The 11,590-nt window shown below is 42.3% G+C and overlaps 1 protein-coding gene and 3 long non-coding RNA genes across 4 annotated transcripts; 1 reads left to right on the top strand and 3 right to left on the bottom strand.

Annotated features, from left to right (window-relative positions):
* Positions 1-222: 222 nt before the first annotated feature.
* LOC133472279 (uncharacterized) lies at positions 223-2,997 on the bottom strand. Its single transcript, XM_061762859.1, has 11 exons — positions 2,589-2,997; positions 2,415-2,507; positions 1,958-2,327; positions 1,784-1,876; positions 1,494-1,694; positions 1,293-1,414; positions 1,173-1,220; positions 1,047-1,095; positions 823-952; positions 468-656; positions 223-392 (listed from the first exon to the last, which is right to left on the bottom strand). Exons 5-11 carry the CDS (start codon positions 1,494-1,496, stop codon positions 223-225), a joined length of 711 nt encoding a protein of 236 aa, XP_061618843.1. The 5' UTR covers positions 1,497-1,694; positions 1,784-1,876; positions 1,958-2,327; positions 2,415-2,507; positions 2,589-2,997.
* Positions 2,998-3,068: 71 nt separating this feature from the next.
* Positions 3,069-4,735, top strand: LOC133471877 (uncharacterized). Its single transcript, XR_009786425.1, has 6 exons — positions 3,069-3,162; positions 3,306-3,410; positions 3,547-3,631; positions 3,724-3,802; positions 3,874-3,919; positions 3,994-4,735. It is a non-coding gene; the product is annotated as an uncharacterized LOC133471877 (long non-coding RNA).
* On the bottom strand, positions 4,195-5,770 carry LOC133471875 (uncharacterized). Its single transcript, XR_009786423.1, has 7 exons — positions 5,330-5,770; positions 5,072-5,202; positions 4,927-4,945; positions 4,594-4,779; positions 4,439-4,483; positions 4,335-4,378; positions 4,195-4,257 (listed from the first exon to the last, which is right to left on the bottom strand). It is a non-coding gene; the product is annotated as an uncharacterized LOC133471875 (long non-coding RNA).
* Positions 5,771-8,590: 2,820 nt separating this feature from the next.
* Positions 8,591-10,018, bottom strand: LOC133472134 (uncharacterized). Its single transcript, XR_009786611.1, has 4 exons — positions 9,774-10,018; positions 9,556-9,664; positions 9,416-9,459; positions 8,591-9,225 (listed from the first exon to the last, which is right to left on the bottom strand). It is a non-coding gene; the product is annotated as an uncharacterized LOC133472134 (long non-coding RNA).
* Positions 10,019-11,590: the final 1,572 nt, after the last annotated feature.

The raw sequence follows: 11,590 nt of genomic DNA, 5'->3' as shown, positions 1-11,590 counted from the left end.
AAAAATTCTGGCAGGGGGGAAAATCCCAGAAAAAAAAATATTCCAGAAAATTTTTTTAAAAAAAAAAAAAAAAAAAAAAAATTTGAAAAAAAAAACCAGAAAAAATTTTTGGAAAAAAATTTAGAAAATTTTTAGAATTTTTTTTGGTTTGTTTTTTAACTAAAGAAACTAAGTTTTTTTTTTTTTTTTTTTTTTGTGATGCGTTTGAAGAATGAGAAGAGTTTAAGTGTTGTAATAAACTTTTATTTTTTTTGCAGAGTAGATGTTAAGCAACAGACATGAAATCACAAAGGAAACCAAGTCGAAGTCTGATGACATCAGCAACCGTCTCCTCGTCGCTGCCTGGTGAAGTGGTCGGCCAGTGTGACGAGAGCGTGGACCGGTGTGCGGACCTAAGACAAGACATCCGTGAGTCAAAAGTTAAGTCAACCTGTTGTGCAGCAAATGATCTTTGACACGAAACCTACCAGCGAGAAAGACGGGCGACTTGTTTTCTGGGCCTTTGAGCACTCGCACGGCTGAGTGACCGGGAAGCTGACAAGTGTTCCTCTGCAACTCTGGAAGAAATGTGGAAAAACAAAAAACTGGATCGAAGAAGACCCAATTGTGGAATGAAGACATTTCAAAGCACGTACCGTCCAGGGCCCAAGGTCTCCCGCTTCTCAGGCTGCTCCAAAATTTGGCTTCAGCACCTTGTGGATGAAAGGAAGCAAGAAAAACATTTTGGTGTGCAGCTCTGCTCCGTACAGTGAATGCAGCGTTTCACCTTGTAGGAAAGATGGCTCCGGAATGACGAGGAACATGGAAGTTGACACAGACTCCATTTGCATTTTTTGTGGTTAACAGTTGACCGCAACCTTCGGCCGAAGCCGTTTGAGCGTGACAAGAGGAACCGTCTTCGTATCAGACGTCTTCTGAAGACTCTACGGTGGTGCAGACTTCTCCAGGAGACCTGAACACAACGTGATTAACGGGGAACCAGTCAAGCTGCTGTTTAATAAATGTATTAGCAAGGCATCACCAAAGATGCAGGCAGTGTTGAGGACCTTCTGCATGTAGAGGATCTTGCTGGCCGAGTCCCTGATGGCACTTGGACTGGAAGTCAAAAGGAAAAAGCAGGCGAGGGCACTTCAAACTTAAATTTGCTGAGCTTGTTTTGTAGCGTACGTCACCTCAACATGTTGGACAGAAAGTTGACCATGACGCCATGTTTCCACCACCTACAACAACAAGAAACCAAGTATTTGGATTCATCAAGTTTGCAAACTGTTCCAACCTTGATTGAAATTTACTTCAGGAGATCAAGGATCTTCAGCGCCACCTGGTGGACGTGAGCATGAAGAACATGCAAGTATCCAGGACCAAGAAGGTAAAGAACTTGAGGGTCCTGGCTGCAGCGTATCTCTGAGTCCAACTGCAGAAGAGAAGGTTGTTAAAAACTTAACTGCTCAATTGCTCATGTCAGTTATTGTGTTTTTTTATATAAATACAACCATCTTGTTCCTCAGCTCCCACTGACTTCAAACAAGAGGCTGTCGTGACTACAGCCAAAACGCATCAAGAGAGGCCACCGATGGAAAGTCATCTCAGGGAGACTGGAACCTGCTTGAACTAGTACTGGGACAAGAACAGTCTTGTATCAAACGACTGAGGCCTTCTGAGTGGACTGGTGGGGTGAGACTTCTCCAGGAGATCTGAAACCAAGAGATGAACGAGGGACCAGTCAAGCTGCTGTTTAGTAAGTTTATTAGCATGTGTCAACATTCAAGATTAAGTCGTTGACCTTCTGCACATTCATGTGGAACTCTGCTCTTTGCCCAGCAGGTCCAGGATCTTGGTGGCAGAGTCCCCGATGGCACTTGGACTGGAAGCTGACCTGCACGTGGAGTCAAAGAAAAAAGTAGGTGAGGGTGCGTCAAACTTACATTTGCTGTGTTTATTTGTAGCGCAATATCACCTCAACATGTTGGACAGGAAGTTGATTGTGACGCCATGTTTCCACCACCTGGAACAACAAACAAAATTCATTAAGTCTGTTCTTAGAGAACTACTTCACCAGTTGATCCATGATCAGGTTCTCCAGGAATTCTTTGGCGCCACCTCGTGGACGTGAGCGGCAAGAACATGCTAGTGTCCAGGAGAATGAAGGTAAAGAACTTGAGGGTTCTGGCTGAAGCGCATCTCAAGAGTGCATCTTTGGCAGAACTGCAGAAAAGAAAGATGTTAAATTGTTCATTTCAGCCATTTTGTTTTTATCCCACCATCTTGTTCCTCCGCTATCCAGGAAGTCAGGAGGCTGTCGTGACTGCAGGTCATCTCCAGGACACCTGAAAATGAGACGAGTGAGGGACCAGTCAAGCTGCCGTTTAGTAAGTTTATTAGCATGTGTCAACATTCAAGATTAAGTCGTTGACCTTCTGCACATTCATGTGGAACTCTGCTCTTTGCCCAGCAGGTCCAGGATCTTGGTGGCAGAGTCCCCGATGGCACTTGGACTGGAAGCTGACCTGCACGTGGAGTCAAAGAAAAAAGTAGGTGAGGGTGCGTCAAACTTACATTTGCTGTGTTTATTTGTAGCGCAATATCACCTCAACATGTTGGACAGGAAGTTGATTGTGACGCCATGTTTCCACCACCTGGAACAACAAACAAAATTCATTAAGTCTGTTCTTAGAGAACTACTTCACCAGTTGATCCATGATCAGGTTCTCCAGGAATTCTTTGGCGCCATCTCGTGGACGTGAGCGGCAAGAACATGCTAGTGTCCAGGAGAATGAAGGTAAAGAACTTGAGGGTTCTGGCTGAAGCGCATCTCAAGAGTGCATCTTTGGCAGAACTGCAGAAAAGAAAGACGTTAAATTGTTCATTTCAGCCATTTTGTTTTTATCCCACCATCTTGTTCCTCCGCTATCCAGGAAGTCAGGAGGCTGTCGTGACTGCAGGTCATCTCCAGGACACCTGAAAATGAGACGAGTGAGGGACCAGTCAAGCTGCCGTTTAGTAAGTTTATTAGCATGTGTCAACATTCAAGATTAAGTCGTTGACCTTCTGCACATTCATGTGGAACTCTGCTCTTTGCCCAGCAGGTCCAGGATCGTGGTGGCAGAGTCCCCGATGGCACTTGGACTGGAAGCTGACCTGCACGTGGAGTCAAAGAAAAAAGTAGGTGAGGGTGCGTCAAACTTACATTTGCTGTGTTTATTTGTAGCGCAATATCACCTCAACATGTTGGACAGGAAGTTGATTGTGACGCCATGTTTCCACCACCTGGAACAAGAAACAAAATTCATTAAGTCTGTTCTTAGAGAACTACTTCACCACTTGAGCCATGATCAGGTTCTCCAGGAATTCTTTGGCGCCATCTCGTGGACGTGAGCGGCAAGAACATGCTAGTGTCCAGGAGAATGAAGGTAAAGAACTTGAGGGTTCTGGCTGAAGCGCATCTCAAGAGTGCATCTTTGGCAGAACTGCAGAAAAGAAAGACGTTAAATTGTTCATTTCAGCCATTTTGTTTTTATCCCACCATCTTGTTCCTCCGCTATCCAGGAAGTCAGGAGGCTGTCGTGACTGCAGGTCATCTCCAGGACACCTGAAAATGAGACGAGTGAGGGACCAGTCAAGCTGCCGTTTAGTAGGTTTATTAGCATGTGTCAACATTCAAGATGAAAGCAGCATTGAGGAGCTTCTGCACGTTCATGTAGAACTCGTTTCTTTGCCCAGCAGGCTCAGGATCTTGCTGGCAGAGTCTCCGATGGCACTTCGACTGGGAACTGACCTGCATGTGGAGTCAAAGAAAAAGCAGGTGAGGGGTGGTTCAAACATAAATTTGCTGAGCTTGTTTTGTAGCTTACGTCACCTCAACATGTTGGACAGGAAGTTGATCATGACGCCATGTTTCCACCACCTGGAACAACAAATGGTAAATTCATTCAAGTCTGTCTTTCCAACTGGTCCAAGCTTTGAGATAGACTTCACCAGTTCATCCATGATTAGGTACTCCAGGAAGTCTTTAGCGCCACCTGGTGGACGTGAGCAAGAAGATAAAGAACTTGAGGGTTCTGGCTGCCGCACATCTCAGAGTGCAACTTTGGGGGAACTGCAGAGGAGAACAATGTTAAAAACTTATGTCAGCCATTTTTTATTATTTTTTTTATACAAAATGGCTTGTTCCTCAGCGCTCCATTAAGTCGAAGCAGTCATCACTGCTGGAAAGTCATCTCGGGTGTCCTTACCCTCCTTCAGTCCTTCAGATTCTTCCTGTGTTGATACAGAAGCACCACAACATTAAACATTAACCCCAACATTTGGTGTTGCCATCGAGTGAGTGTTGCCACCTGAACTGTGATGATGTCGCTGGAGGCTGCCTGGTCAGCTCGTGCTGAAAGAAATGAGTCACTTTTGTTTTTGTTTTTTTTACATGTATGAAAGTTTGTCTCACCAGTGAGGCGAGCAGGGCGCAGCCGGACGCCTCGTCAACGACGGCCTGAAAGACACGACAACACTGTTAGCGTTCGACATCGCCCAATTCAGCCCCACGAGCCAGTTTGACTTCAGAACGGGACAATTGAGCGAGGCGTTTATCAGTAGACCCACAAAAGGCTCAAGAGGCCTGCCCCGAAAGTCAGAGGAAGTCAGCCATTTTGTTGAAGATTTGAACCTGTAATCAGAAATGAGAATTAACCCAAAGACCATTAATTGATTTATTCTGTTTAATAAAGGATATGCTGTGTCGAGAGACAGGAATTCAGTCCATTTGGCCATTCGGTTGAAGATTCAAACCTATGAACAGAAAAGAGAAACGGATGAATAATTCTGTTTCATTTAGAATAAAAAATTAAAAAGTCAGCCATTTTAGACTCAATTTCAAGAAATTAACACTTTAATATAATTATACTTCATTCAGTTGAATTGTGAATCTGTACTTACCTCTTGCAAAACGGCACTTCTGTCCAAGAGTCAAAACTTTAATTATAAAAAGTGCCAATAATTCAAAGTACATGCACGTCATTAGTGCATGTACTAAATTCAAAATGAAACTCATAAACTCCCCGTTATTACTTAGTTTACTTACTGCGTGCATTCATTTATCAGCGTATACGCCAGATAAATGCGTTTTGGTGTAGTTTAAGCTCGCAGGAGACATTAAATGCCTCCGAGAGCTCAAAGGTTTTAGCTAGCATGCTAGCAAGGTGTTAGCGTGCCCTGAAAAGAGAGACTTGGTGTTAATTTGACTTGCTTTGACATGTTTTGGTCACTTCGAAATGTTCAAAGTGATCAAAAGGCTGCGAATTTTGCGAAGCTTAAGAAGAGAGTGTGAGCACTTAGTTACCTTGTCAAAGTTTTGGACGATCTTGTGGAAACGCCGGTGACGGGTCGCTGGCAAAAGAGAACGAGTGTCGCATTTGGCCCGACTTAAATAGGTTGACGGTGATGACGCAATAATTGAAAAAAAAAAATAAGTTTAACACAGGAAAGTAGCGAAAATGTGTGTTACGTTGAAAAAGCCGACAGTTAAATATTTTAACATAACATACGAGCAGCTAGGTTCGAACCCGGGTAGCCTACATCGTAGTTCTCGTCATAACGCACAGACTAAATCACGGCGATAGTGTTCTGATGTTTATTGGTATTTGTCAGATTTTTTGGCACCAAGCGTTTTCAGGGATTTACTCGTCGATGAATACAAACAAAGGTTCTACAAATGTCTGATCAAAACTGGTCTAAAGGTTTAATGCATTGACTGCTGCCACGGAGACCCTGGTTCGATCCTCCTTTCGGCTCCATTTGTGTTCACGTTATGTTGAACATATATATAATTAAGTGGAGGAGAAGGTGGGGATTGAACCTGCGTCACCAAAACCGGAGGCAAAGTTTTAGACCAGTCGACCATTTTGGCTGGAAATTTTCAAATTTTTTTAGTTATACTTATGTGTCACGGACGACGTTGTGGCTTGGTACATATAAAGGAGTACAAATTACCAACACTCGTCAAGTCCAAAATAGTCCAGTACATACTTACACTGTCTGCGGTTCTCGTGACCAGGGTTCGATCCTTCCTTTGACCAACACTGATATTTCTCCACTTTATTTGTTTATAAGTGGATTTCAGAGTGGGGATCGAACCCATGACGCCCACACCCGAGGTAAACTTTTAGACCATTTGGCCATCTTGGCTGGAAGCTTCGAAATTTTTTTGGTTATACTTAACAGGTTAGAGTACCGATATTGTCGATTACATATAATTACTTACGTATCACCACAGTTTGACAGGTGGAAAATAGCTCAATGCTTAGTGTCACTGACTGTAAATCTGGTGACTCGGGTTCAATCCTTCCTTTGACCAACACTGACATTTCTCCACTGTATTTGTTTATAAGTGGATTTCACAGTGGGGATCGAACCCAGGACTCCCGAATCGTAGGTAAAGTTTTAGACCATTCGGCCATTTCGGCTGAAAGTTTAGAATTTTTTTTGTTTGTATTAATCGGATCAGAGCACCGATGTCGCCGGATCCACACGAATATGTACAAACCAAGTTAGTTTGTCAGCTGAAAATAGCTCAATGCTCAGTATCACTGACTGTAAATATGGCGACTCGGGTTCGATCCTTCCTTTGACCAACACTGACATTTCTCCACTGTATTTGTTTATAAGTGGATTTCACAGTGGGGATCGAACCCAGGACTCCCGAATCGTAGGTAAAGTTTTAGACCATTCGGCCATTTCGGCTGAAAGTTTAGAATTTTTTTTGTTTGTATTAATCGGATCAGAGCACCGATGTCGCCGGATCCACACGAATATGTACAAACCAAGTTAGTTTGTCAGCTGAAAATAGCTCAATGCTCAGTATCACTGACTGTAAATATGGCGACTCGGGTTCGATCCTTCCTTTGACCAACACTGACATTTCTCCACTGTATTTGTTTATAAGTGGATTTCACAGTGGGGATCGAACCCAGGACTCCCGAATCGTAGGTAAAGTTTTAGACCATTCGGCCATTTCGGCTGAAAGTTTAGAATTTTTTTTTTTTTTATTCATCGGATCAGAGCACCGATGTCGCCGGATCCACACGAATATGTACAAACCAAGTGAGATTGTCAGGTGGAAATAGCTCAATGCTTAGTATCACTGACTGTAATTCCGGTGACCCAGGTTCGAGCCTTCCTTTGTCCACCATTTATATCTCTCCACGATATTTGTTAATAAGTTGAGTTCAGAGTGGGGATCGAACTGGGAACTCCCGAACTCTAGGCAAAGTTTTAGACCATTCGGCCATTTCGGCTGAAAGTTTAGATTTTTTTTTTTTTGTATTCATCGGATCAGAGCACCGATGTCGCCGGATCCACACGAATATGTACAAACCAAGTGAGATTGTCAGGTGGAAATAGCTCAATGCTTAGTATCACTGACTGTAATTCCGGTGACCCAGGTTCGAGCCTTCCTTTGTCCACCATTTATATCTCTCCACGATATTTGTTAATAAGTTGAGTTCAGAGTGGGGATCGAACCGGGAACTCCCGAACTCTAGGCAAAGTTTTAGACCATTCGACCACTCTGGCTGAAATTTTTTAATTTTTTTGGTTGTATTAATGGGTTTCGAGCATGAATATGTACCACCAGTGTCAGGTGCAAGATAGTCCAGTGGTTAGTGTCACTGACTATGTTTCTGGTGACTCAGGTTCGATCATTACTTTGTCCGACATTTGTATCTCTCCACAATATTTGTTAAGTGGAGTTCAACAAATTCGACCCTCACTTTGTCCTTTATGGACCTTTTCAAATTTGATTGATAAATGGAGTGCACAGGGGGCCTCAAACCCGATTCCCTGGAACCGGAAGCAAAGTTTTAGATCATTCGACTATATCGTTGGAGCGATTTTTAGGTTTGCCAACCGGCTCAGGTCATGCAGGGCAAAGCACGAATGCCTGCAGTCCAAGCAGTTACATGAAGAAACAACAAACTGACAGAGGTGCTTGGCATCACTCTTGAAGTGGTCAACCCCCCCCCCCTTGAAATGTTGGGAGAGCTTTCGGAATTTTGGGTTGTATTTATGGTTCGTCGTCCAAATGTTGACAGAGATGATGCGTCCCTTAACATCCCACCTCAACTTCTTGGACGACCCCCCCCCCCCCACACACACACACACACACACACGAGCAAGCACCAAGCACTTCTGCTCGGTTTCAAATTGACGATGAATGAACGTGTGACAGTGTCGTGTGAGACTTTGCTTTATTGGCGATCATGAATAAATTCACTTCAAATTCACAACTAAAAGAAATCAATAGAAGTGTCTTGTCTGTGTTAGTCATCAACAATCAAATTCATAGAACCACAAACATTTTTATTAGTATTTTAAGATGCTTTGAGTTGCGGGGTCGCTCCAGCTCCGAGATGTCAAAATCCTGGTCTGACAGCTACGGGGTCTTGAGAGCTTGCAGCACATACACACAAAACATTGCAATCAAATTTAGTCACAGTCAGACAAAATTCATTCAATTGATTTGAAGACATTTCATCATGGAACACACAATTTGGTATTGCAGAACCCTTCTTAATTGAACATTAAAGAACATGTGTGACAAAGAGGCAGTGCGACATCTGCTTTATTTGGGGGAAACACAAAATGAATCAAAAAAAGAAATTTCACACAACAGCAAGTTTCCCGAGGGACATAGCATTAGGTACACATACACGAGCCAATACAGTACATAATCTAAAGCAAAAAGACGCAGGCAGACAAGGTATTTGTTTAATTTTACAGTTTGCACACCTGTACAACTGCACTGCATCATACACATATGTTCTGAATAATTTTTTGATCCATTACAGACCCAATTGAAAGTTGTACATCACCACATTGCATTCAAATAGTAGAAACAATTTAACAAATGTGTACTATGTTTGCAAAGGAAGACTAAGTATTGCATAATTTGTGCAGGTGTACCCAATAACATATGTTACACTATTTCAATCTCAAATATGAAAGCGTGAACTCATTGTTTGGGTCATTAGAACAAACAAATAGCTTTCAGCACCATGGACAGCTCTGCTCCTCTTACAAGCTGTATCCAAACAAATCGATCGTATTGAATTCACGATTAATTTATCATTGCCATTTCGTTACATCACACTCGTAGATGTTCATCATTGTGCTTCGTTAGGGTCTCGGGCGATGTACTGGACGTAGACCCCTTGTGGTGTTTCAGCCGCCTTTTCCAGCCTGATGAAAGACGAGACCACATGCAGAAGCTCATTTGTGGACCACAATGTCTTCCAATAGATTCCTGTTGCCAACCGTGGTGGCTGATCTGTTCATCTGTACACTCGTTTGGTCATTGTGCAAACAAAAACAGAAGTTCGTATGTAAAGTGTAATGTAAAGTATTTGGATTGTGTGTCGGCTAAACTCACCAAGAAGTCTTCATAGCAGGTCCAGAAAGACGTTTTTAAACTCCCTGTAGCAGGAAAATAAGAGCAACAAAGTAAAACACCCTTTAAAAACGCATTCTAATGTGTTTTAATTTGTACAGCGTGTGAAGAAAGTACTGTACCTGCACTGTATTGCCACTGTGTTGCAGGTACTGAACGCACCAGAGGCGTTCAGAGTCCTATTAGCCGCTCTCGTAGAACTCGGGAAATATAGTGACGCTTGAAGCCATTCTGGCGGGGTGAAGACGAGATAAATACATCAAATGAAGGAAAACAGACTGACAAAATGCACAAAAATAACATTTCCAAAGCTAGCTTGCTAATTGTAGAGTCCACTCACCTTATCTCGACGTTTTTGACACATTTGACAACACCTCCACGTTTCGACATCTACGGATTTCATTAGGTTGCTTATCACCTTGTTTTACATACAATTGGGGTTTTTCTGGCTAAAACGCAAAAAAAAAAAGACTCGTTTTTAGCTTAATTAACGAAAACAGAGACGACACGTTCCGACCTTAAACACGACTAAACGAAACGACTTCCGCCTTTATAACGTCACAACCTCGCGAGAACACGACGAATTATCGCGACTTCCACTAATGGTGCGTCACAAATTAACGCGGGAGCTTGAGTGCTGCCTTCAAATCCATCGGAATCTTCTCATTCTCCCAGAGAAACGTCATAATAATTTATTAAACATCTTGAAGTAACCTCTGAATGTGTAAAAAAAATAATAATAAAAAAAAAACAAAAAAAAAAACAAACACATATATATATATTCATTTAAATGAGTAAACTGTTAAACAATCGTAAATTCGGACTGTAGCTCTAAATACAATTCATTATGTGATCCAGTACATACTCTCCACCAGTACATATGACCGTAAAACAAATCTCATGGTCAAAATTGGCGTTTCACAGAAAACTATTAAGTGTCACTAAACGCAACTTTGTATATAATATCCTCGAGCACGGAAAGACGTAATGACGTCACCGAATAGGGGAACGTCGGAATGTGAAATCAACTGTGTAAGAGATACAGACGACACTCAAGGAGACCAAATCTAAATAATAGAAATAGCATAAATGTTTTGGGGGGTTTCCATTAGAAGTCACTGCTTGCAAATGCGGTCTCTAAATATATAAAATGAGATGTTGGGTTCAAATGAAAGTCCAAAGACAGTCATAGAGAGCTAATCATAATAATAATAATAATAAACTATAATGCAAAATGAATCTATGAAAATGACAGCACTTGTGATATTGACTTGTTAATGTCTTTTGCGCATGTCAGACACATGTCAGATAAAAAACACAAAAAAAACATTTGTAATATGATAACTGCATTGTTTGGACAATTTTCATGTTTATTTCTGCTATGGACGGTGATAGCAAAAAGTCTTGGAACAATATGAGGAATGAGAGCAATAAATTTAATTTTCTGCCAGTTTTAACATGAACATTTATCGAAATAATGGTTTTGGGGGGATTTTAAAGTAGAAAATTCATTGACAAGGTTTAAAAAAAATGATCTATTCATCTGTTATTCGAACAAAACAAGCATGGAAAACTTGAAAAAGTGTTTTTTTTTTTTTTTTTTTTTTTTACTCCAACATCTAAGGTCAAAACAGATATGAACACAAGCCATTCCAAAGAGCGTGACTTTATCGCATATGTGCGTCTGTTGTTGCGCAAAAAAGCATTTCGGACAATTTGCGCGCTCTGCTTTTACGCACCGTCAACCTGACGCGGCGCGCACTGGCGTGCTTTTGCTCGCCTTTTACGCGGACGATTTGCACACATTCCCCGTGGCCCGCGCGCTCCGATCAACGTGGATCCGCGTGGAAAACACCCCAAGCAACCACGCCGCACGCGTTATTCCAACGTCTTCCCCTTTTCCCACTGTGGAGCCCCGCAAAGTCAGAACAGCGCGAGCCCGGTGGAAGTTTACGCACGGTCGAGGCGCAGCTTTCCTGACCAAACAGCAGCACCTTCGTGGGATTTGCCCACGCAGTAAAAGTTCATAAATCAATGACAGCGTGTAATCAAAGAAATGGCTGACCTGATTGGAGGTGCGGTGGTTGGCAAGGAGATTTAAACCGGCTCTAATCCATTCCACACACACACACACACACACACACACACATTGTGTGT

This window comes from Phyllopteryx taeniolatus, chromosome 22, assembly GCF_024500385.1.
Source record: "Phyllopteryx taeniolatus isolate TA_2022b chromosome 22, UOR_Ptae_1.2, whole genome shotgun sequence".
Classification (NCBI taxonomy): Eukaryota; Metazoa; Chordata; class Actinopteri; order Syngnathiformes; family Syngnathidae; genus Phyllopteryx; species Phyllopteryx taeniolatus.
This window is presented reverse-complemented; position numbering and strand designations above follow the sequence as displayed.

Excerpts from the sequence above, each read along its gene's own strand:
- LOC133472279 (XM_061762859.1), bottom strand. Across the intron at positions 1,221-1,292 it reads AAGATCCTTGATCTCCTGAA|GTGGTGGAAACATGGCGTCA; the intron begins GTAAATTTCAAT and ends TTGTTGTTGTAG. Across the intron at positions 393-467 it reads GTCGCCCGTCTTTCTCGCTG|GTCCGCACACCGGTCCACGC; the intron begins GTAGGTTTCGTG and ends GTCTTGTCTTAG.